This window comes from Epinephelus fuscoguttatus, linkage group LG15 (genome assembly GCF_011397635.1).
Source record: "Epinephelus fuscoguttatus linkage group LG15, E.fuscoguttatus.final_Chr_v1".
NCBI lineage: Eukaryota > Metazoa > Chordata > Actinopteri > Perciformes > Serranidae > Epinephelus > Epinephelus fuscoguttatus.
In genome coordinates this window covers 23,590,926-23,615,899 of record NC_064766.1, presented here as the reverse complement: position 1 = coordinate 23,615,899, position 24,974 = coordinate 23,590,926, and the positions used below count along the sequence as shown (strand labels likewise).

General features: G+C 42.5%; 1 protein-coding gene across 6 annotated transcripts in view; it reads left to right on the top strand.

Moving 5' to 3' along the window:
- The window catches only part of tnk2b (tyrosine kinase, non-receptor, 2b), a 101,596-nt gene that overhangs the window by 36,751 nt on the left and 39,871 nt on the right, over positions 1-24,974 (top strand). For 2 of the 6 annotated variants that reach the window (XM_049597257.1, XM_049597256.1), the window contains exon 1: positions 3,164-4,453. The exons of 1 other annotated variant lie outside the window; for it this stretch is intronic. In XM_049597257.1, coding sequence (XP_049453214.1) covers positions 4,373-4,453 — 81 coding nt within the window. In that variant the 5' untranslated portion in view covers positions 3,164-4,372. Of the gene's footprint in view, positions 1-3,163; positions 4,454-19,007; positions 19,584-24,974 lie in introns of those variants that run through there. 3 more of the 6 variants (XM_049597252.1, XM_049597254.1, XM_049597258.1) reach the window with 3 other exon arrangements.

Below are 24,974 nucleotides of genomic sequence, written 5' to 3'. Positions count from 1 at the left end.
TACCTGTTTTACTTTTTGTTACTGTTTAAAAATGACATTGCATTGGAAGACAATTGTGTGATCACATGATAATGACTTACAGTATTCAGCGTTGCCCTCTAGTTTTACCAAACTGCCTAATGGAGCGTGTTAAGTTCATCAGGGGGAGGCGGTGGGTAGCAGTAACCCCACATGACACCACAGCTCAGCCCTGCTCCATTTATCATGGCCTCAATTGGCAGGGAGGTCCCTTCTCTGTCTTCCTGTCTCTCTCCTACTGCTCCTCTTCTTTACTATCAACGCTTTAGCCAGAATGAATGTTGGCTTTGTACATTTATGGAAACCATGGACTTTGAGGATTTTATGACATAGTGGATATGTTGAAACTTTACGTTTCTTTACGTTGTTGTGGTTAATGTGTGGTTATGTTTTGGCACAAAAGCCACTTGGTTATGGTTAGGAAAAGATCATGTCATGGCTGAAAACAGCTGATGTTGTTGGCACACTCACGGCTAGAGATGCCACCAATGTCTCTCTAAAAAATGCACGCTTTTGTTGTTTGTTGGTCTCGAGCAGGGAAGGGGAGTGTCAGAGAGGTTGGTGTTGTATGTTGTAGGAGGTGTAGGTGAAGCTGGCACAGTGAGGCTGTAAATCTTTGAGTTTTGCACTCAGAGATCTGAAAAGCTGCTCCCTCTGATAGACAGGCCTGACCAATAAGAATCATTGATTAAGGGTGCATTTTAGGGATGTCAGTTTCAGCTAATTTTGCTTTCGATAGCCTGACACCTATTAAGTGGTAACTGACTGGTTAATTTATAAGAAACAATTGTGTGAAAGCTTTCATTTTAGTCTTGTGCTCTATTGATTCAGTGAGTTTAGCATCACATTTCGAAGAGCTATCCATTTAGAGGTGTTGAAATTATAGTGTTTTGCCTTTTAATTTCTGTTGGCATTGCTGACAGATAGGCGGCTAGCTGCATTGACGTGCCAATACTTGCCGCCCACTGCCGACCCTTTGGTCTCCACTCTACCACTCTGCACAGCGCACTTGATGGCCAGTGCCACTTATTCAACAATTATTGTTGGGAATGCCATCCCAAAGTTTGTTGCAGAAACATGGTGGCCATCCTCAGGTTTCCCCCCAGATTGTTCAGGTTAGGCTTCATTTTGAGCTGTGGAACCATGTAAGCACCACTAGCCGCGTGGACACAGCTCACGGTGCCAACCACGCTAACAGTGATAATGAAGGGTGCGTTCGTAAATTCGATTGGAGGCTCTACACTAATATGAGACTTCTGTTGTTCAAAGAAATAGATTGTTCTGTTTCTACATGAATTAACAAACGCCTGGCGCTCTGCTGCTCCCCAGTCAGAGTGGCCAGAGTACAGTCTGCTATGCCAAGAGTGTGGCGCTTTGGTTAACTGAATGGAACATTCCTACAGTGCTCTGAATTTACGAACGGTCCGGTTTGTGCTATAGTGCGCTCCAGCACTCTGTTGTATTTCCGACCAAGTGCAAAAGGGGTTGTGCTGCTCAAAATTAAGCTGCTTACTCAACGGGGTGACCTGGAGGAGACCGGAGGGTGGGCAAAATGTTTCTGCAGTGATGCTGTTCCGCCACCATGGGTCAGAATGCTGTTACCAGTGGTGCCACTAGCTAGCTCCTACCCAACTCAGTGCAGAGCGGTCAAGGCTATTTAACCAGGGTAGCATGAACGCCTTATTCGCCCTGTTCTTAATGTGGTACACAGTGCTGCTACTACTATACTGAAGAGTGGCAAAATTAAGCTATAGACTGACAGTAGATTTAGTCAAAAATATTCCCAATGGATAACCATTGCAAGACAGCTCTCCCCAGAGATGCGAAAACAAAGCCATATTATTATAATGGGTGAGAGAAGGAGGGGTCATCTGTTTGATATATGGCAGAGGGAAGTTGATTGTGATTGCTGGCAATGCCCTCAAAATGTATAGATCAAGTTCTTTATTCTTATCATGTGCACAATAATTATAGTAAATAAGTCACTGGCAATAAACATGAAAGCCATAGGCACCCTCTGACACTGCTCAGTGTCTATAAAAAGATATAATCAGTATTATGTCCTGTGGTAAATACAGACGTACAGGCCTCTGTGTCACTGTGCATTGTGTCTTTATGCCTGCGGCGTTTCTTTGTTTCCATTTTGTAGAAATACTTGTTCGCTGATGTGTGTGCCTTTCTGTAGAGGTGCGTGCATGTTTGTGTATTTATTGTGCAATATTGCGTGCCGCTCAAATGTGTGACAGCCAGCCTCCAGTGGAGCCGATTCAACAACAGAGCAGAGGAGAGGCAGAGGAATGAGAGCAAAAGGCGAGTGTTGCTCAGCGGGCTGCGAATAACCGGCCTGAGGACATCAACAGGGCTGGAATGGAGTCAGAGAGGGACAGAGGGAGGCAGGGAAGGGGTGATGGGGGACGAGAGGAGAGGCACAAACGAGATAAAAGGAGGGAAAAAGGAAAGACAGCAAGTGTTTAGGATGGAAAGAGGGAAGAATTAAGAGTGACATGGACTGAGGCGTGGGGAGGAAGACGTATGAGTCAACGAGCTCTGTGTGTATTGCTGTCGTTAAGATGTGTTAAAGATTTGACATCAGTGCTCGGACTGCAGTGTTGTCGCACTGAAACTTGGGAAAGACCAGGAGGTAGTCACACACACACACACACACATACACACACACTCACTGTTCTTTTATTCTATTTTCCCCTCCATCCAGATGTCCACTCAGCAAGGATCCAGATGGCCTGGTTACCCTCTCTATAGTGGAGAGGTGCTTTTTGACGTACACACACACACACACACACACACACACAAAGCAGCATGGCTGTGTTTTTCTCCCTCTCAGAGGGAGGATTAACTCTCCTCATTAGGGCTCCCCCGCCTCTCGCCATCATCTCTCCTCCCCCTCCCTCCCCTGTCGGCCTGCCTCGCCGTCATTGGCTGCTTCTATCAGGACCACCGCTGACTGGATCGCTGTGACTACAGGACACAGGAGAGCAGGGAGGAGGTGGGATGGGTTGATGTTGCCACGGTAATAGAGGAGGCGACCACTCACCAAATCATTGAGCCGGGGCTGAAATGGAAAAAAAAAAAAAAAAAAAAAAATCAAGTGGAGGGGTGTTAGAGGGTGAGGGGAGGAGAGGTGGGGGGAAAAACAATAACAACAACAGCGAGGGATTAGGCATCGGCCGAGCAATCAGGAAGTCCATTTAGGACAAAGCAGCGTTAAAAATCCTCCCAGACTTTAGCCGTGATCATCAGAGCTGAGCTGCCAGTCCGATTGGACAGCTGCAGGAGATCTGTGGGGAGGAAAAAAATAGAAGCACACAAAGGAGGGATGATATAAATAAGACAGGTGAAAAATGAAAAACAGCTCCTGCACGATCTCTGCCCTTCGCTGCCGTGATATTTCACTGCTGTCGGTGAGTGAGAGGAGGTGAGCTGGCCGCTGTGATGCCTGGGGCACAGGAATAGAAACACAGAGAGGGAGCAGGGACACTGCTGGATATGAAGAGCATGCGTCAGCACTAAGGCAGGGTGACCCAGAGAGACAGCAGAGATGAGCGAGGTAGAGCGACAGACAGATTGAGGGTAGAGGTTATTATCATGGCGTGAGAAGGGACGACGGAAATAGACCCTGCTGGATTTGTCACCTCCAGTGCCACACCTTGGCTGCATCATCCCCAGTGCTCCATCCCGGCTGCAGCAGCTTCTACACGTGGGATTTCCTTGTTTGGGAGGACAATTACAACTAGTAGATTCATTTGGAACGATCAGTTTGACACCTCTGAACATTCACGCCACTGGCCTGCGAAGAGGACAAACTGTACTGTCTTTTAAAGAAGGCTGTCTTCTGTTTTTCTTCAGGAGAGGAAGCCCGCCCACAACAATGCAAAAATAGGGATTATGTTCATTCTGCATCAAGAATTACTGTCCGCAGCGTGCCAGAGGAATGCGTTACTAAAAGCTGTTTCCATAAAGATAAGCACCTGTGTTTTTACAGACTGCTCAGTCAGTGCACACAGACCGGCCATCACTGTGTGAACATGACGAACTCATTGTCCGGCCATTTTCAAGGAAAGCTGACTCAACCTAACTGAGGAAGACAATGAAGGTGGGAGTACTGGAGGTATACAGTGGTAGTATAGTTAGTGGAATATAATGCAGTGCCGTACTGTGAATGACATGCAGAATACTGTACTTGTCTTCCTAATGACAGCACAGACCTCGAAGCGAGCTGACTGACCGAGTGACTGACTAAGCGCGTGGGTTGCTCACTGACTGGAGCAGTGGCTAATTGAGGACTTTGAGGACACGTAGCCCCGGGCAGGTAACGGCCGGGTGTTGGAGCCCCATCATGGGGGAGACGGCAGAATACCAGAGGCTGCAGGAGACGTCAGAGTCTGACTACCAACGCCTGCCCAGCGACGATGAAGAGGTAGACCTCTACAGTTTTCTTGAATATGGTAGTGATCCTGCCACTGATTTTAGGCAAACATGGATGACGGGTAAACAATGAGCAAATTCAGCAGGTACTGTCAAAGGAAAATTAAAGGGTGTGAGATGATGGAAGGCTTTGTTGTCGTGTTTTCTGAGGGAGGCGTATTTCTCTCTCAAAGGAAAATTAATTTTGGATTGCAACAAAAGCAATCAGATTATCAGTAAATTATGGTTCTCTGTGTTTTTGTGGCAGCAACTGACGCAATAGCATTGCAACTAAATCGTGCGTGCAGATGTGAATTTGGATGGGCAACATTTGTGTGTGTATCATCACTAACAAGTAGGAACATATGAGGACTGGATACAGCGATGGTCTCGTTCATTGCTATGAAAGGTGCTCAGTAGAAGCCAAAAAATCTTGATTTTGTGGGAGCAAAATTACCTTGATCTGCATCATTGTGCCCATAGAGCAAGCACACCAGAGAAATTGTCTATCGAGCAGCTAACTTTCACTAAACTTCTGGTTAAGCCATCTTTTAACTTGAATGGGGATAAAATAATTTCATCGTGCAGCTCTTTTAAGGTGCTTTCACACCTGCCCTGTTTGGTTCAGTTCAACCAAACTCAAGTACATTTGCCCCCTAAGTGCAGTTCATTTGGGCAGGTGTGAACACAACAGTCGCACTCAGGTGTGCACCAAAACAACCAGACCGAGACCTCTGGACTCTGGTGCAGTTTGTGGTGAGAACGTGTTCCGACCTGGATCTGAACCAACTGCAGTCACATGACACATTGTTTGGGTTAAACATGAGCATGTTACAGTCCTGGAGGATTATTAATGTGCACCTCCTCCTGTACTGCCTTAATATGCACATTCAGCACATCCAATGCATCAAAACATTGTTTCCTAGTTGGAGCCGCGCCTCGTTTTCAAACTGTATGGTTTGACTAAAATGAAAAATGACAGCAATATAGTCCACGATGAGCAGCGCTAAAATCAACCTGCGTAGTTGTCCCTCCATTGTGACATTAGAAAGTGTCACATTTATCTTGCAAGTGTACTCTTCTCCAACGTTTGCTTTACTTCCTGGATTTTCCCACATGGAAATTCTGACCAATCAAGAGCAGCTTTCTCACACAAGGCATTTTATCTGGTCCCCTTGTAAATGCTGCCATGAGAACATGAACCAACTCTAGGCAATTGTACAACTTTGCAACAAAATTAATCCCTGATTCAGACCAAAGCAAGACAACTCTAGGTCTGAAAGCACCCTTAGACTTTCAAAGTGTTACTGGACAATGGATCAGATCCTACAGTGAAGGGAGTCATTTTGTTGAGTTGTGACGCCCAAAAAACTGGTCTCTCTCTTTATGAAAGTCTATGGGAAAAAGTCTCTTTAGGCCCAATGGCATCATGTGACCGACCTGGAAGTTGTGGTTACACGGTTTTGCGAAGTTGGCCCCAGAGTCCGACTCTGCTAGCTGAAAAATGAAGCCAACACTTAAGTGCCAAAAACTGCAGTTCCTTAAATGGCCACTCCCCATAGACCCTCATCTTAAAAAGGCCAAATTTTACAGAAGTAAACATGTTTACAGCTTAGTACAAAAAAGGTCTTGGTCTCGCTTGTCAGATCAAGTCTTTGGTTGTACTCAAAGACCCTCTAAAAGTGTGTTTTGTTTTTCTGTTAAGTACATTTTGTTTCAATGCTTTTAAGCCTGTTGACCAGTCAAAAATTGCTTTAGTATTAATATTATAACAGTTAACCATAGCTATAAATGCACAGTGCAGACCAAGCTAGCAGCTAGCATTGGGGTTAGCACCACTCTCTCGTCCAAATGTGGCCATACAGAAATCCAAATGGCCAAAATGTCAAACTGGAGGCTTTGTATCAGTAGTTCACAAACCAGTTGAGGATGTCACTGTGGCAGTCTAGGGTCATTACCAAATGGCATGGCATTTAATGGTGTCCTTTAACGTCAGTTTGCAGATTAATACTAGTCTAAATGGTACCTGACTAAGTGGCAGTCAGGGAGATACAGTATTATTTTCAGTAATTTATTGTGTCAGAAAGATAGGTCTTTTTCACAGGACACTTTTTGACATGTCATAGTAGGAAAATGCATAATAGAACAAATGTTGTCTGTGTTCTATTTAGCTGCTTCAGTTTAATGGCCCTGGTTTTGTGCATGTTGGCTCACTGTCACACTGTCCTGACCTACTGAGACACTTACATAGAACAGAGCCATTGTTAACATTATTACTAACATCTGTGATTTTTCTACCACAGCAAGAAAAAAATGTGCGGTGTGATAAAAGTCCTGCTGTGTAAATACAATTCAGTATCATTGAAATCTATATAACTTCTCATACAGCTCGTTTACCCTCATATGTCACTGTCACTCTCCTCACCCGCCACATACTCACGCTCACCACACAGCAGCACTTCTCGCCCACACACAAGGCCAGCCCGTGTGTGTGTGCCAAGTTATTGAATGCAGAACCATGAGGTCATTGATGAGGTGCTGCTGAATGAGCTCGGTGACAGGCAAACTATGACATTTTATAGCCTCCCACCTCTTCCGCAAACCCCCACGTCCTTTCGCAAACCCTGTGATGTACGGACAGGCCTCGCTGTTCTTTTGGCTCGAGTGGGGCCAGCAGTGCCATTGCCACTGTGCTGTCAGTGTTCTTGCCTTTTTCAAATCTTGTATTGGTAGCTTACTGTTGGGAGGCAGATGGAGAGGGGGATGACATGAAGAAAGGTTCCTAGTGGGATTTGAAAAGGACTCAACACTGCAGTGAATTTGCTAGACCGATATTAAGTTGTTGCTGATGTATAGAGAGGCAAAGTCCCTCCCCTTCCAGCGTCCCCCATGGGATCTTATTTCATAAAATAAACATGTACGGTAGTTAACAGTGAGACACTAATCATTTTTGGATCCTGTTTGAATTGTGCCATGAATTACACGTTTTTCAAATTAAAAGAATTTCTCAAGCGAAGAAGGTCGCAGTTTTCCATAGTATCATTCAGGGTGCTTGGTGCTTGGAGTATCAAGGTTGGAACACGTTCTCACCACAAATGAACCGCACCAGAGTTTGTTTGTAACTGCACCAAGACCACCTCTTCAAGAAGGTCTTGGTGCGGTTGTTTTGATGCGCACCTGAGTGTGATTGCTGTGTTTATATCTGCCCAAATTAACCACACTTAAACCGAACCAAACACGGCAGGTGTGAAAGCACCCTTAGTTTTGTGTGAAACCACTGCCACGTCTCGCACACTATGTGTCACCAATAGGGCCATAACGGTACATGTATTTGTGTCGAACCGTTCGGTATGCGACTTTCGGTTTGGCATGACCCTGTACCGAATTATTGGGCGCAGGATATTATTTTATTTTATTTTGTTTTATTTTAATTCCGTTTTTGCGAGCCGAACCATTTAAAATATCTAGATGGACATAATTGAGTGACGGACCGAGTCCCGTAAATCTCCGCTTTCACTTTGTGCAGCGCATTCTCACATTTTGACAACATGGCAAGTGAGCCTGACGAACCTGAAGACCCACCCGCAAACCTTAAGTCCTCCGTTTGGGAACACTTTGGTTTCAGGGTAAAATACGAAGATGGAAATAAACAAGTGGACAAGACAAAAGCAGTGTGCCGACACTGCAGAACAGCGGTCGGGTATGTACTTGGAAACACGTCTAACATGCTAACGCATCTAAAGCGACACCACCCGAGTTTGAACATTAACCGGCACGACCAGAAAGAGCAGTCTGGTGCACACTACGATATCGTCGTCGTTAAAAAAGAAAGAGCGTTTCCCTGACCATCGCGCTAAAGAAATAACCAACACCATTGGAGTTGAGTAAAATTGTTTAAGCTGCACTTTAGATATAAGCATGTTTTGTTTACTGCACTTTAACAAAGTGGGAAAGCTAAGTAAGTTCCTAGTAAAACTGAATCTGAGCAGGCTTTAAGGCTGACCAGCTGCACTATACTTTTAATTTTAATTGTGTAAAACTGTTAAAGCAGAAATTTATATTTATGTTTTTCATTCAAAAAATGTGTTAAAAAAACAGCAGGATTTTATTTTTCACTTTTATATTTCTATTTTCATCCAAATAATGTGAAAAAGCAGGATTTTATATATATTTGTTTCATTCAAAAATTGTGTAAAAAGAGTTAACTGCTGTGGTGGTATGTTTTAATAAGGTTACCAATAAGTAAAAGATATTTAATAGTTGTCTATTTTTCATTAGCGTACCGAAAAAAAAAACAAAAAGTGACTTGTGTACCGAGGTACGTACCGAACCGAGATTTTTGTGGTGCGTTACACCCCCAGTCACCAACACCAGCTAGCTTGCTAGCTAGGTAACTTAGCCGTGTTCCAGAAAAGAACGAGTAAGACCCGTTGCTCATGTGAGTACATATCGGGAGGAAACATAAAGGCGTCACAGCTTCAGAGAGAGAGTGAATGCTCTCACGTTACTCAGGTGACTTTTGGGTGTTGTCGTTCTATGACAAACCACAACTTTCTTGACTTGCAAAATTATCTTTTAAACTGACAAGCAGTGTTTCCCATACATTCATTTATCTGTGGCGGTGCGCCACGAATAAATTATCTCCGCCACATATAGATTTTTCTGCTTTTGGCGCTACGTGTTCGACCTCGCTCATAAACACATTATAATGGGATTCAGTGTCTGTGAATGTAGCTTGTCGTTACAATTCCGGTGCAATAGGTGGCGGTATGCATCGTAAAGACGCACTTAACGCACCTGGTCCACCAGAAGAAGAAGAAGCAGAAGCAGACCTAGTAGCAGAACGGATCCAAAGACCTCTCAGTACAAATATGTGGGCAAACAAGTCCAAAAGTGGTCCGAACAACTCTAAGTCATCATGTTATATTAGCTGTTTTATTAGCCTGTGTCTGTATTAACATAGCTGGAAGCTCAACATGTGCAGAGACATTAACTCACGCTGTTAGTAGTGTTAACTGCAGCGCGAGTCCCGTAGCAGCTCGCCCTCGTTAATCAATTACAGTGGCTGCACCGGCAACGGGAGCGGCATGACAACCCCCGTCTGTCGCGCGACAACTCTCTATTTTACGCGGCTCTTCTATTTTTGTCGCGCTATGCTCCCCTACGCGACCCTCCAGCAGATAAAAACTACATGAAATAGTGTGCTAAACGAGCACAATGTGTTTTTAAATGAATAAACCATTATCAGAGGTGATATGTGATGATTTTTTCCATGCATTTACCCATGTTTATCCGTGACATTGTGTAAATGTCCGTGGTGGACATTTGAAAGCGAGTAGATGACAAACAGTACAGTAAACTTGTAGGTAACTCAAATATATGTAATAACTTAGGTGGAAAATGCTTTAACATTTCATGCAGCCTACATGCAGCCTCTCGGCTTGGCAAACAGTAAACAACCCCGCTAGCGTCTCTACGTGTCGCTTCCGTACGCAGTCAGTGGAGCCCAAATGAATACGCCGCGACGCTACACTGACGTGACGTAGGTTTGCAGCCGGTGGAGCCCGGCCGTGTGGTTCTGCTCGTTAGTAAGAGGCCGTTTACACGTTGCCGGCTATTTTCATAAACGGACATTTCACCGTCTCCGTTTTCAAAAAGATCTTCGTTTACACTTACCCGTGTATATATACACAACAGCATGCCAAACCTGTAGGTGGCAGTGTAACGAGAAGCTCAAACCTTCCATGTATCCATTGTCACCATAGCAATATAGGTCGCACTTTTGACATAGGCGCAAGTTATGGCACATACTGTGACGTCGGCTGCCTGTAACTCCGTTTATCTCCGTTTATCTCAGTTTACATGCAGTTTTCCAAAATCTCCACTCTGGCCGGAGTTTTTAGAAAGACTCGTTTTCAGAGAAGAAATCTCCGTTTGCGTGTAAACGAAGGGCACAAACGAAGGAAGCTGTCTCCGTTTATCAAAATCACCGTGTACGTGTAAATGGCCTCTCATTAACTCTGACGTTGGATGTTCACTTCTTCACACAGATGAGTATTGATGTTTATTTATGTTTCAACAACACTGTGGTTAACATAGTCAGGTAAAAGCACAAAAACCACTTGGTTATGGTGAGGAGGAGGTTGTGTTTTGGCTTAAAATACTCGGTTTTGGTGGCACAATCTCATCTGGAAAAGCCACAATGACTCACTAAAAAACAACCGGTTTTGTTGGCTGTTGGTCTTGAGCAGTGGTCTGCAGATTGGCAGCCATCTCACCTTGGTGTCATGCCATTCACCACCCCCTCTACCTCTAGATCACAAAGTCAACTCATATATTACAGAATGCTGATAAGATACGTATCAAATGTACAGATGTGACATATCTGTGGTTTGCAGAAATGTACAATGCAAATATTTTCTTCTGGAGACTGGAGTGACTTTGCCTCTTTATATCTTACAAGTTTTTGCAAACAACACCCATTCTGCACTGGAATTGACTCCAGCCCTCCACAATCCTGCACAGGATAAGCATGTATTAAAAAATGGATGGGTGAATGAATGTGTCGATCTGTGCAACAGTTTAGATATCATGAATGTCGACTGTGTGCGGGTGTTTAGGGTCTGTGTGCTAGTTCAGCACAGTTAAGCCGGTGGACCCTGCAGCTGTCCTGGTTTCTGTGGGCTGAATCAGATCTCTCTCTTTCTACAGCTGCAGCTTTGTGCTGAGTATACAGCGGTTTTCTAGTTTTAACACACTGCATGCAGCCATCTCCATCAGAAAGATACGTCAAAACAGATGAAACAAGGCGCTAAGAGAGAGGAGAGCGGTTCAAACACAAGGAAAGAGAACTGAGAGAGGTCAGAATCCAGCGACTCCCTTATATACATTGTTTATCACAGCAATCCTTTTATGCTTAACACAGATGTAGTTTTATGCTTTAGAGCAGGAGGGGATTAGTGAGCTTCATGAAGCGCTACATTGTTGAGCATCTGCTGTGTTTTTGTAATTTGGAATAATAAATCTTCTCCATTTATCTCATTATAGCACATACTGTGCTACATGTTTGTTTCACACGCTGTTGACTGTCCGTCGGAGGTCAGTCATCACTGACCGACATTTTTCTCTAATACCCTCCTTTCCCCTCTTAACCAGCTTTAGGGGATCAAAGGAGAGATCGCTTAGGATGGGTGTATTTTCAGGGTGGAGGCGACGTTAGGAAGTATTAGTGGGGGTTGTTTTGGTAGTCTGGCATTATGCATATTAGGCCAAGCTACCAAAAGGGGACACATATGTTCTGTGTTCGTCTGGAAGCAGTCTGTTTGTGTCCCAAACTTTCCTCATTCCCACAGTCTGTTCTTCTCAACGTTGACGCCCACCACCACCACATGACGCCTCTCCTCTCCTGACTCTGTGAATGATAAGGTGCTGCAGACAGTGAAGGGATTTAAGGAGAGCGTAAAAAGCCAGAATCTGACAGAGCGTTACAATCTGTGAGATCAGGAATGACGCATCTTCGTGTGTCTGTGCGTGCAGGCCTCTGTCAGAAGCACCGTGTATGTATGTGTGTGTGTGGAGATATTTTTCTTGCACAGTTGTAAAAGGGATTAATGATGTTTGTTCTACTACTCCTTCACTCTGCTCTGCCGGTTTTTGGCACGCACCACCAAACCGCAGATTGATGCTTTGCCACCAAAAGGTTGCGACTTATTTTAGAAATGCGCTGGCAGTGTGTCCACCCGTATCCACTAAGCTATCTTAATTCCCAACACTGTACGTCAGTGTGAATCCAGCCGATGGGAGTGCATGCCTCTGCATGCCTGTGTCTGTGTACAGTGAGCATCATATTACAGAATCAAGCTTAATGTGTGTGTGTGTCGCAGTACCCGGACATAATGCAGACCTCACACAGCGCTTTGTTCTTCATAATCTCATTAGCCAGTGAACCACTAATTTGATGTCTGTTCATGATAATACAGTCTACACGATCAGACGTTTAACTTGGGCTTAGCATCCTTTCATATTCCAGTTGGACAGCCATTGAGTCATACTACTGTGTGTGTTTGTGTGTACACAGGAGAAAGAGATGGAAATAAAGAGGGAGGGAGATGGAGGCCAGATAGGAGCAGCTGGAGCGACATACAGTAGCTGCTCCTTTGTGAGTGTGAGGGACCGAGCTAGTCTGGCACAACTGGAAAGTTTTATTTACCTACATTTCAGTGTCCATAAGAGACAAACTAGTTGATTATGAGCATATTTAATAACTCACAGGGCAAAATAATGCAGCTATTTCTAGCTTCATATAAACAGATCATCTTAGGGATATGGCTTTTACATGGAGCATGAGCTGCCAGTTTTTTTCATGTCTTTATAGACATATTCACAACAGTATCCAGGTGTCTGGTTGTCTGTCTGCAGGTGTGTTTTGACTCCTGAACATCTCAGCCACTAGGGATTTTATGAGAACTGGTACTTTGGTACCTAAATCATGCCAAAAATTCTGAAAATGTGACAGTACTTCTGTACTGTAATTGTGGTACAATTACAATATGTGGTCAACATAACTTCTGTAATGTAAAAATATTCTCTGAGACGGTTATCGTACCGTGAAAAATCTCATACCATTGCAACCCTAACGCTACAATTGTCACTGTCACTTTTTACCCACCTGTCCATTCACAGTGGAGGAGAGACAGGACAAATAGCCTAACACAAAGACCAACTGTAAGATCTCATATGCACAAGAACTTAACAACAACAACAATGGAGGAGAGATATGTTAATATACTGTAGCCTATTTATTAGTATGTTTTCTTGCCCACGAAATTTCACTGGTATTGATATTGACCAAAACATTTCTGGCATCGTACGTTTGGGCACAGTTTGGTCTTTAGGTCTTTGAACAATAGCGAGAATACAATTTCTGATCTGTATTACAGAAGGTGGACTCCCTTTATTTCAGCTTGTTGATCATCATTTGATAATATATCACCATTTCTTGTTTTACGGTAATTAATATTATCTATAGATAGTTCCCCAGTCTGTATTATCAACATAATTCTTGTTGAACTCACTTTAACTTTTGACTTATGTGTTGAGCTCCCCATGATGAGCCTAGGTGATGATCATAGGGACACAGGGAACTAGCAGGACAGAAACTAAGGCAGTCAGGAGGAACTTGTGACCAATGCTAATTGAAATCAGTATAAGAGGATGTGAAGAAGCTTCTCCTTTGTGACTGGGCCTTGAGTGAGTTTAACAGCAGACTTTTAAGATTCCAGACATGTTTTGAAAGAGTTTGTGCTTCGCAGTCCTCTTTAATAACTCATTCAATATTAGAAATATAACTAGAATCAATATGAATCAAAGCTGATAGTTTTAATTGTGTTACATTGTTAAGCTGACTGGTTTAATCCTGACTCTCCTCGTGTTACTATGAATACAGTGAAATCTACGCAGCAGTCAGCATTAAGTGACCTAATGCAAAGACGAAAGCAACCACCCTACTGAATCCTCCATCATAGGATTGGTGCTACCTAGTGGTGTCATGGTGGAGCTGCAGGTGGACTTACTGGCCATTAATCGTATTGGTCTAATCTGCTTAGTGAGGAGGCAGCTGACGGCACTGTGACACATTCCTTCCATTGATTTACATCAGTGTAACGTGGACATCTGATGCTTTACTTACACTGTACAGTAAACACAGCAGTGTCTCACATTCAGCTCAGGACTGCACCTTCCACCTCCTCCACATCATGTTTCCTCATTTGGATTTATGCATTGCCTTGCCCAGCTTCCTGTGTACCTGAGAAATAATTTTATATTGTCTGTTTCACAGTCATGAGACTTATATAACTGTTCCTATATACTCAGGTAAACATTATTTTCCTACTTGTCACAGTAATTAAGTTGACTTTACTGTGAATGAAGAACATTCACCAACTTATATTTAAAAACAGTCAGCAGAGATCATGTGGACTTAAGGGAATTTGTGTGCCATTAATGGCATAATTCACTTCAGGGAGTTGTGTTTCCAGACTCTGTTGACATGTGTGTGTGGTTATAAAAGGGAAGCGAGGGCAGGGAAGGGTCTTTGCTATTTTTCCTCCTCCTGTCCTGTCACATCCTGTGTGCTTGTTGACTTAGAGCCAGATTCATGACGTCACCTGCGTCTGAGTGACTGTGTGAATGAGACAACTGATGGCTGAAGGAGTCCACACCTAAACTCTGAAAATAATGGACAGTGGAGCCAGCTAGCCCACTCAGCTATTCCTCATAAAACATTTGTGAGAGCACATGAAAAATAAAAGGTACTCCAGAGGCTGTGGACCTTCAGGAGGTTTTACCGGCACTGACACATACTGTACTGTATGTGAGGGAGAGTTAGAGCACCAGGTATTAACAACCTTTCTGGAAGAAATCTTTTCATTTTACTACCTATAGCTTAACAAATGACATGTAACGTTATATTTTTTCTTTCTCACTCTAACTCCTGTGGTTGAAACTAAATCGAAGAAGTGCTTGCTAAATGGGTAGTCGTGCATGTCAAAAAGAAAAGAAAAAAAGAAAAAGGTTTAAGCCAGGTGCTGGACCAAAAAGAAAAAAAAAGATAGCAACAAAACACGAAGAAAGGTCAGCCCACTGTAGCTCCCCTACGTGCAATTTATTAGGACATCCACAAGTACACTGTCGCTCTGTTACGTGCAGTGTATTGCTAATAAATTGCACTAAAGGGAGCCACAATGTGCAGACCTGTCATCTTGTTTTAAACTAAAATTGTGGCTGTATCTTACACATTGTACCTTTTAAAAGTGATCGCTGTTCAGGTCATACCTTCTCTATATCTATAAGAGCAGGGGGGGCAGACTAAAGAGACTCCTTCAGCCTCAAACCACAGATCTTTTTTATTAATGCAGTTCTATAAAACTGATGTAGGTCTTGTGCCATGGCGGCTCCCTCAAATCCATTTCATCTAGTGTATCTGATGCTCAGGGAATTATTTGGTTACATGTTGTGTTTCCTTGTTCACATTTGGACTGTTACTCAGGTGCATCTTTAATGAAAACATAGATGATACTGAGCCCATGTACAGTAATAACATATTTTGTCACTTGAGGCATATCAAGTGACAAAATTTATTAGGTACACCTTGCTAGTACCAGGTTGGACCCCTTTTGCATTCAGAACTGCCCTAATTCTTGGTGTCATAGATTCAACAAGGTGCTGGAAACATTCCTCAGAGATTTTGGTCCATATCGACATGATAGCATCACACAGTTGCTGCAGATTTGTCGGCTGCACATCCATGATGTGAATCTCCTGTTCCACCACATCCCAAAGGTGCTCTATTGGACTGAGATCTGGTGACTGTGGAGGCCATTGGAGTACAGTGAACTCATTGTCATGTTCAAGAAACCAGTTTGAGATGATTTGAGCTTTGTGACATGGTGCGTTATCCTGCTGGAAGTAGCCATCAGAAGATGGGTACCCTGTGGTCAGCAACAATACTCAGGTAGGTGTGGTGTAGTGTTTAAATCGTGCTCAGTTGGTACTAAGGGGCCCAAAGTGTGCCAAGAAAATATCCCCCACAACATTACACCACCACCAGCCTGAAGATATTCAGAGAAATACTGACCTAAAATCTTACAGCACACCAGAGCTCTTTTCTGAATGACAGTTCCTGCATCAGCTCACTTCACAGTAAATCAGATAACGAACACAATATGTTTCACCCTGTTGTGAATGGAGACACATAGACACAAACCAACACACCAGCATACTCATGAACAAAATCCCAGTGCACAGCACCAGATGCTCTTCAGATATGTCTGCTGTCCTGCCTTTAATTAAAGCCAGACTTTTTATGACAATATCCCTATTTTGTTGTTGTTTTCTCTTTCCTTCCCCTCTGTGACTCCACCATTGGCTCACCTCCCTTTCCTTCCGCTAGTAAACACAAAACATCCTAATTAAAAGCAGAGGAGAGTGGTGGTGAATAAGGGGACACAAAGAGAGAAATATCCACAGTCAAAAGCAAGAAGTCAAATGTTGAATAGGTGGATTAACTAGAAAAGAACAAAGAGCGCAGCGAACAAAAAAACTGAGATATGAGAAAAGCAAAAGCTTAATAGTCTCTGGCAAGAAACAGAGAGTGAGAGGGGGCTTTCTGCTACTGAGGGTCTGAAAAGCAGCTGGTAAGGGTTTGTTTATAGGCAGCAGAGGGGGAGAGAGATAACATTTTTGCAGGATTAGAGGCAGGAAATAAAAGGCAGCACCAAATAAAGAAGAAAATGCAACGGGTTGGCCAGACCCCAGGGAGGGAGGGGAGGCTGAGAGAGGGGAGCAGAGTGAAAGAGAGGGGATTAATGAAGGAGTGAAGCATAGGGAGGAGAAGGGTGAGGTTAGGAGTTTTTCTGCTGCAGTGGTAAAAGACAGAAGAGACGTCAGTGAGACAGAGGAGGAGTCGGGGGGAGCTGAGTGAAGTTAGGTGGCCTGGGCAGGTCTTGTTAACATAATTGGTTTGTATTTTGAGCTGTTAGTCACCCACTGACAGACATCTGCTGCCTTTGTGCCTCTTTGTCTTCTCTGTTAATGTAAAAGGATTAAGTGTTGTTGATGTGTGATTGTTTATAAGGGTAAGTGTCTGCTGCTCCTGTGCAATGGTGCTTCTGCTGCTTTTAAACATGTCATTTAGGTTTAAAATAACTAAAATGACTGCCCCTGACTAAGAATTTTCCTAGTCGACCAGTAGTCGTCATTTAGGGCCATTAGTCAACTAGTCACCTATATGTTTACGATGTTAATTTAATTATCAAATTATATATTTTGGGCAGGGCAACACAATGGTTTGAGTTGAAGGTGTGAGAAAGAATAGTATCAGTAACATTGTTAACACTGTGCTACATTACAGAGAAATACAAAACCATACTAATGAACCTTCATTAATATAGGCCTATATTTTATCTACAAGTGCACGTCACACACTGAGCGAGCCGTCTGTTAATGACGCTGTCAGCAAAGCAGTAATGATTGTGCTAAGTGGCTAATGGGCATGTAGCTACTTCATGTTACATGTTTCAGATGATTCGTCATGTCTGTAGTCGACCAATGAAGATGAGTTTACATATCACCTTGGGTTCGTCCTTCACCTTCTCAAAATGATCCCACACTTTGGATTTCCTGCCCGACATTAACTACCAACAGGACAATGCCCCATGTCACACAGATGGCATCCTCCTTGGCTGAGCTGTAAAGTTAGCTAGTTTATTGGTGTTATGTGAGCTAGCAGTAGATGCACCTTTCCTTCTGCGCTGTGATACGGTTGGCAGGTGTAATTTGGTAGAAAGAAAATAGTTCCTACATGAAACTGCTCACAATAAGGTCTGTGGATTATCTTGAGTAACCGGGTAATGATTTCTGGAAAGAGACATTGATGTTGAGTTTTTTAAATTTGTGAGTGCCATCTAGTTTTATTATATTGAAGAGAAGACAGACATATCGCCAACACTCTGCAACCCACACCAAAACGATCCGGACTGATAAATAGCACTACAGGTAAAAGGCATAAAGTAAAGTAAGCATGTACTCGTCGGCAAAGTCATATGACAAAGTGACGCATACTGATGATTTTGTTGTGTTTTACAAGAAATTTAGAAAAAGGAGGAATATCTTCATGAATAATCCCATACATAATTCATGATCAGTCTGTTATTTTGGGACCGCTCACTGTCCTTATCCCCAGAGTGTGCACCACAAGAGTGTCACAAGTTCACTCCAAACCAGCGGTTTCAGTGACAAACTCTAACTGAAAACCCCCAAAGTGGAATTTCTCCACTGCGGTGAATTTTAAACTAAGCAGGCAGGGATAAGTGAAGAGATCGAGCAGTGGAGAAGGGGAAGAAGTGGTCGGTCGTGATTGTGTGTGTGTGTGTGTGTGTGTGTGTGTGTGTGTGTGTGTGTGTGTGTGTGTGTGTGTGTGTGTGTGTTTGGGGGGTTGCATCACAGGAAACAAGCTCTCCATCCTGCAGTTGAATGTGACCCTTTGGCCCTGGATCAAATGCTCCTCCGGGCTGAATACCATGAAGCCTCTGTCCTCTGCACCACGCACTGCTCTGCACTGCACGGACCGTCTGACTGACTGCAGGAGGGAGAGGAGGAGGAGGAGGTGGGGAGGGGGGTTGTCAGAAAGATTGGGTGAGGAGTAGAGAGGGGGAAAGTAGTCCGAAAAAGGGGAGTGGGTGAAGAAGGGAAGAGACAGCAACGGGACGAAGATCAAGTCAGAGGGAAGATGATATAAACACATTACTGTTCTCTGAAAGCAACCAGACACACATCTTGGTGCACCCTAAAATGTGAAACCAGAGACAGTCACTCACTCTCACGTCCCCGCTGCCCGACTGGCAAGAGATTGAATCGGGGAGAAGTCGCTCCTATTTTTAGCCCCACGCTCAATGGAAAAGCAAACAGACAGTAGCTGCACGCGCAAAGACAGAAGGAGAGAGAGGGAGTCTGTGTGTGTGTGTGTGTGTGTGTGTGTGTGTTTGTGTGTGTGTCAGAGAGGCAGTGAGAGGAAGGAGGAGTGACTTATTTGTGAAGTTCTGCAACTTTGGATCACTGGCTCACTGCTGTTTGAGGAGCACACATGGCCAGACTGGGCACAGGGCCGAGCTGAGAGGCTTTCTCTGCTAGCTCTTAATCACTCTACAGCTTTTTCCCCCTCACATATTAGAAGACAGTTTAAGTTCTCTTTTGCACACTGACGTGCTACATGGATGCCTCTGTGCCTTCCCGAGGGAGCTGAAGCTAAAGAAGGGGCTTACTGGACGATTGCCCCGCCATGGAATGTTGTAGATCTGCGTACAGGATCTTAGGAAGTTTTTCTTCCCCCTCTCGGGTTCGGGGCTGCGGGTCTGGATCCGAGGAGCGCCTGCGCTTCTTAGAATTCCCACAGAAACTGGGAACGTCAAACTGGGAGGACTGTGGCTCCGGTAGTGGTTTAAGAGACAAGCAGCCACCTCTGGCCATTTAAACGCACGCGCACATTTTTTGCACCTACAGTCATCCAGACGAAGGAATTCAGGATGCGACGCTTTGACAAGCTGAAAAAGTCATTCCCCTTCCTGGCACACTTTCACGTATATCGAGTAAGTCTGGTGTTTGTTCTCCCTGCTCCCCTGAAGGAGCTTATTATTTAGAAATATGACATATCAGTAACTATAGTCAGAATCATGTGCTCTGACCAGATGTGTGAATATAACGTTTGTGTCATGAATATGGTGGAGTGTGTGTGTGTGTGTGTGTGTGTGTGTGTGTGTGTGTGTGTGTGTGTGTGTGTGTGGACTCTACAGCTGGACTGAGGCCGTCCTCTGGGAGGGTTGTTGTTATTGCAGCAGGATGTTTGAGCAGAACAGATCTGATAGAGGACATGGCTTTGGCCAGGAGTTGTGTGTATGTGTGTGTGTGTGTGTGTGTGCGAGCGAGTGTTAGCGTGCATTTCTCCACCACCATGAGGAATGAGTTCAGGCCAGAGGCATTTCTCAGCAGGGACATCATGTTGTTTCTCTGCATCTGAATTCCTACATCCCTCTCTGCCCTCTCTGTGTCAGACTTGTTGTTTCTGTCTCTTTCTTTTTTACTTTTCATGTGAAACTGAAAACCAGTTGGCCTGTGTGTCTGATGTTGTCACATTTCATGTTCCTTTAGGAAAAAAATAAATGTGGGGAGGGGGAGAAACGACACTATGTAAAGCTATACTGGACTTATTGCCCTGGTTGGATTCCTCAGAGTCCTGCCACATGTCACACTTAACGAAGTTTGAACGTAGCGTTCCTCCTGCTGACCTCACACCTCCACAATGTGCATCTTCCTCTTTACTCTATTAAAGAGGCAGTCAAGATAAACACCTAAAAGGATACCCCCACCCAAATGAAGAATTGTCTATCAGTTACTCACTTCATGTTGCATTGAATCTGTAAAGAAAACATTGTTTTTCTTGCATGTCTCTACAGTGAACGAAGAATCCAAAAACTGAGAAGATTCTTGATGAATTGCAGTAAAATGGGTCCATGTTTAACAACAGCAAAACTATATCATAAGGTCTGTTGACAAACTCAAACTCTCACACAACTTGTGCAGTGTAATCCAAGTCTCAGGGTGCTTTCACACCTGCCTCGTTTGGTTCGGTTCAGTCAAACTCAAGTTTGTTTGACCCTAAGTGTGGCTCATTTGGGCAGGTGTGAACACAGCAATCGCACTTGGGTGTGCAACAAAACAACCGAACCGAAACCTTCTTGAAGAGGTGGTCTCGGTCCAGTTACAAATGAACTCTGGTGCAGTCCTGAAGGATTTGTGTGCCTCCTCCTGTACTGCCTTAATATGCACATTCAGCACATCCAATGCATCAAAACATTGTTTTCTAGTTGGAGCCGCACCTCGTTTTCAAACTGTATGGTTTGACTAAAATGAACAATGACAGCCATATAGTCCACGATGAGCAGCGCTAAAATCTTTGTAACAAAATGAGTCCCTGATTCAGACCAAAGCAATACAACTCTAGGTCTGAAAGCACCCTCATTTATCCAGTCGTATGCTCAGTGCTGTCCAAACAGAAAGCTCTTTCTGACAGGGAACTGAACTAGAAGTGAAATTTATCTAAGCTCTCTTAAAAGCCAGACTCCATTGACAAAAACAGCAATTTCACTTTACTTAAGTAATTTTACTTTGCTGAACACAGAAACAGTTAAACTGGTCGAGGCCTTGGTAGACCAGCAGCTCCGGTGTTAAGCCAGGTAAAATTACTATTTTATCAATAAAGTCTGACTTTGATGAGAGCACCTATAAGTTTCACTTTTCATTCAGTTTCCCTCCAGAAAGGGCTGTCTGTTTGGGAAGTACTGAGCATTCAACTGGATAAATGAGACTTGGATTATACTGCATGAGTTGTGTGAGAGTTTGTGACCAGATGTTTTGTTATAGTTTTGTTGTTGTTAAACGCGGACCCCCTATGACTTCAATTCATCAACTATTTTCCGCTTTTGGATTCTTCGTTCTCTGCAGACATAATATGGGGTGAGTAATTGATATAGGTGAAGTGTTCTTTTAAGATGTATTATAGGGATGCACGATAATATCGGCATCGTCTATAAGAATCGACCAGCACACTTTTTCTTACTTTGCACAATAAATGAATATTACATACATTGAAAAGCATTGTATTTCATGTTTCCATCTGCTGGTGGGCCATCATAGTAAGAGTATGCATGGATAATATGTTGTTTATTCCACTAAAGAAGAGACTTGATGAAAATTAGGTGGGGGGAAAAAAGTGGATCTATTGCAATCGCTTATCAGTCAAATGAATTGTTACGTATCAGCATATCAGATAATCGGCAAAAAATCCAGTATCGTACATCCCTAATGTTTTACATATGACATCATAAAGGAAGAAAGAGCAGCTCACCCTCTCAAAATGTGATTTAATTTACGTGTCATTTGTGAAATTGTGGAACATATAATGATCTCCGTCAGCTCAAACACAACCTATGCTAACCTTCTCTATAAGGAAATGTATGGCAACTCATTTCTACGCACCACCTGTCTCCAAAAAGTTTAAACATAATATCCCGTTTAATGAGTTTTGTAAATTGGTTAGCAAGTTGACAGAGAAATACGATAGAAGGGCTTAAGCACCTTGATTTTGACCCCTCATGCCTCAGATGTGACACTGTCATGGAAAGAGGCCCAAGAGGAAGCTGACTTGCGTCTTTGGCATCGTCAAGCGAAATAACACTTACACGTTGACTGCCAGGGAAGATTACTCTCAGGGCTGCACTGTGGAAAATAAAGGGTGTAATATCTCATGATGAATGATCCACACAGGAATATTTTATGCTATATGCAACAGCGTTTCTGTGGTTGAAAAAGAAAAGGTATGTTCGATGTTATCGGGGTAAGCTTTTCTTTTAAATCTCAATAGCATGAACTGCAGATCACATAAACATGCCACATGGTAGGAGAGCATTTGGCATAGCTTAGCACGGTCGTGAACCAGCCAAACAGAACGCTGTATCGTCTTTCTCAGGGTAGGGGTCAGGCATGATGCAGCAAAATGCAAAATATGGAGACGGATTCAAATGACTGCAGCTGTAGTTAATCCTGAAGCCACAGGCACCGCAGGCATTTGGTGCAGCCTGCATCTCTATAAAGTGGATCTTGCAGGTTATTATATTGTTGGGTGAAGTTAGTAAGGGGCTTTTCTCTTCAGGAAAACATCAGACAAAGTTCTCAGTACAGTTCTCAGAAAGCTGAGACTATTTTGAGTGTGAAGGTGGACGGCGCTTCTTGCAGACTTGGAGAGCCAAAGCTGCATGTTTGGACTTTGCTAAAGAGATATCACCTGACCCACTTTTATGTGCATTGCAATGGATTTGTATCAGGATACCGACATCTGGCATAGCCATTGGGGATTGAGCCCTCCCAGGTCAGATCTCGCATCAATAATTCATGGAAAACACAGGACCACTCACTTTCCACTGAAAAGGCACTCTTGATGCATATTTTCAGTTTTTAGGAGGGTTGGTCACATGCCAGCTTTATTTTTATGGCCCGACGTTAGGTGTGTGTGAGCAAGAAGGACGCCACAGTCATTAAGCAATAGGAAGTGACCTTTACCCAAGCCCATTAAGAAGTTTAAATGACAGAAAGGAAGCTGTGACCTCTGACACTTTCCTCTGGACCTTGTAACCTTGGCTCAGTCAGCACAGGAAGTTCCTCATTCACAGAGTCTAATTACTGCTCAGTGGAGCGACTCCTTTGCCCCGGAGCGTCCAACCTAAAGGTCTCCCCGTCAGTTTCTGCAGATTTGGAATGTATGTCATTGTTTTGTGTTGATTAGGTCACTTCACTTCCTCACTGAGACTGGGAGTAACACTGAGGACCAGTGTGAGCAGGTGTAAAGTTCTGAACTGACCTCGCTGACCTCCTCTATTGAACTCATTAGTCTTGATTATTGACCCTATCAGAGGTGTGAAGAGATGTTACTACCTGTATATGTTGTCGGACCAATGTTGTTTTTTCTAACCCAGTGTCATTGGCAATGAAATTGTTTTGTCTTCAAAGAGTCAAATTTAATTTTCTAATGGCAAATAATTATCCACATCCTCGTACTTAATATTTCATCTCTTTCTTTCTCTCTCTTATTTTTTATTTGTACCTGTACCTGTCTGAACCCTACTACTATAAAATGCCATTTAAATCAACATTGAATGAATAAAAAAACAAGTACATATGCCAGTGAAATAAATCCTAAAATAAAAAAAAAAATGAAGAAAATAATACATGAATGTAGAAATGAATGTAAATATAAATATATATATATATATATATAAATGAGTCAGTATAGTTTAGGTGAATATTAGATAAATAACATGAGTAAATATGCTAGTGAAATGAATCCTGAAACAAATTTAAATAAATAAATTAGGTAATATAATTTAATAGTTATATGCCTGTGAAATAAATCATAAAAATTAATACATAAACATGTAAATAAATGGAAATATATAAGTGAGTCAATACAATTAAATAGATACATAAATAAATTAATAGATAAATAAATATGCCTTTCATATAAATCTTGAATATAAAAAATAAGGAAATAGATACATAAATATATAAATATTTAATATGAATTTATAAATAAGTCATTATTGTTCAATAAACAAACAAGTAAATGCAAAAATAAATATGTTTTTGAAATAAATTAATGAGGAAATAAATACATAAACATAAATAAATGTGAATATAAGTATATAAATAAAACAATATACTTCAGTAATTAAATAAATAATCAAGTAATTTGCCTATGAAACACATTCTGAAACAAAGAAACGTCATAAATACATAAACATATGAATAAATGTAAATGTCTCAATGGAGTGCAATAAATAAATAAAAAAATAAATTTGCCTTTTAAATAAATCATAAAATAATTATATTAGGAAATACAACATGGACATCAATACATGTAAATATAAAAGTGAGTCAACATAGTTAAATTAAGAATAAATAGATGAATAAATTGTTTTTTGTTTTAAATAAAGAACATTTTGCAAAGGACTACTTTATATTTATATTTATATTTATATTTCAGGGGTCTTTTATTTCCTAATGCCACATTTATTTTGCAACTCTTTTTATTTCCATCTGTTTAAATAAGCATAAAATACTTGGTAGGGTGTTGATGGACGCCAAGTCAGAACTCCATAAAACTCATACATAATACAGCCTGTTATGTCCAATATTGGCTGAGATGCAAGGTAAAATGTTTACTTTTTTAGTATTTCAACTGGGTTTTTTTTTAATAAAGAAATTTACGCATGCAGCCTAAAACTACAGTTTCTAATCTTCAGTTTGACGTATAACTTGTGTGGGTTTGAAAGAAATCCAGTTGCCGCACCAGGCTTTTGTTTCGCTACTCCTGCTCATGATGCTTCCTCCTCTCAGCCTGCTGCCTGCTGTGTGCTGACTTGGCTGGG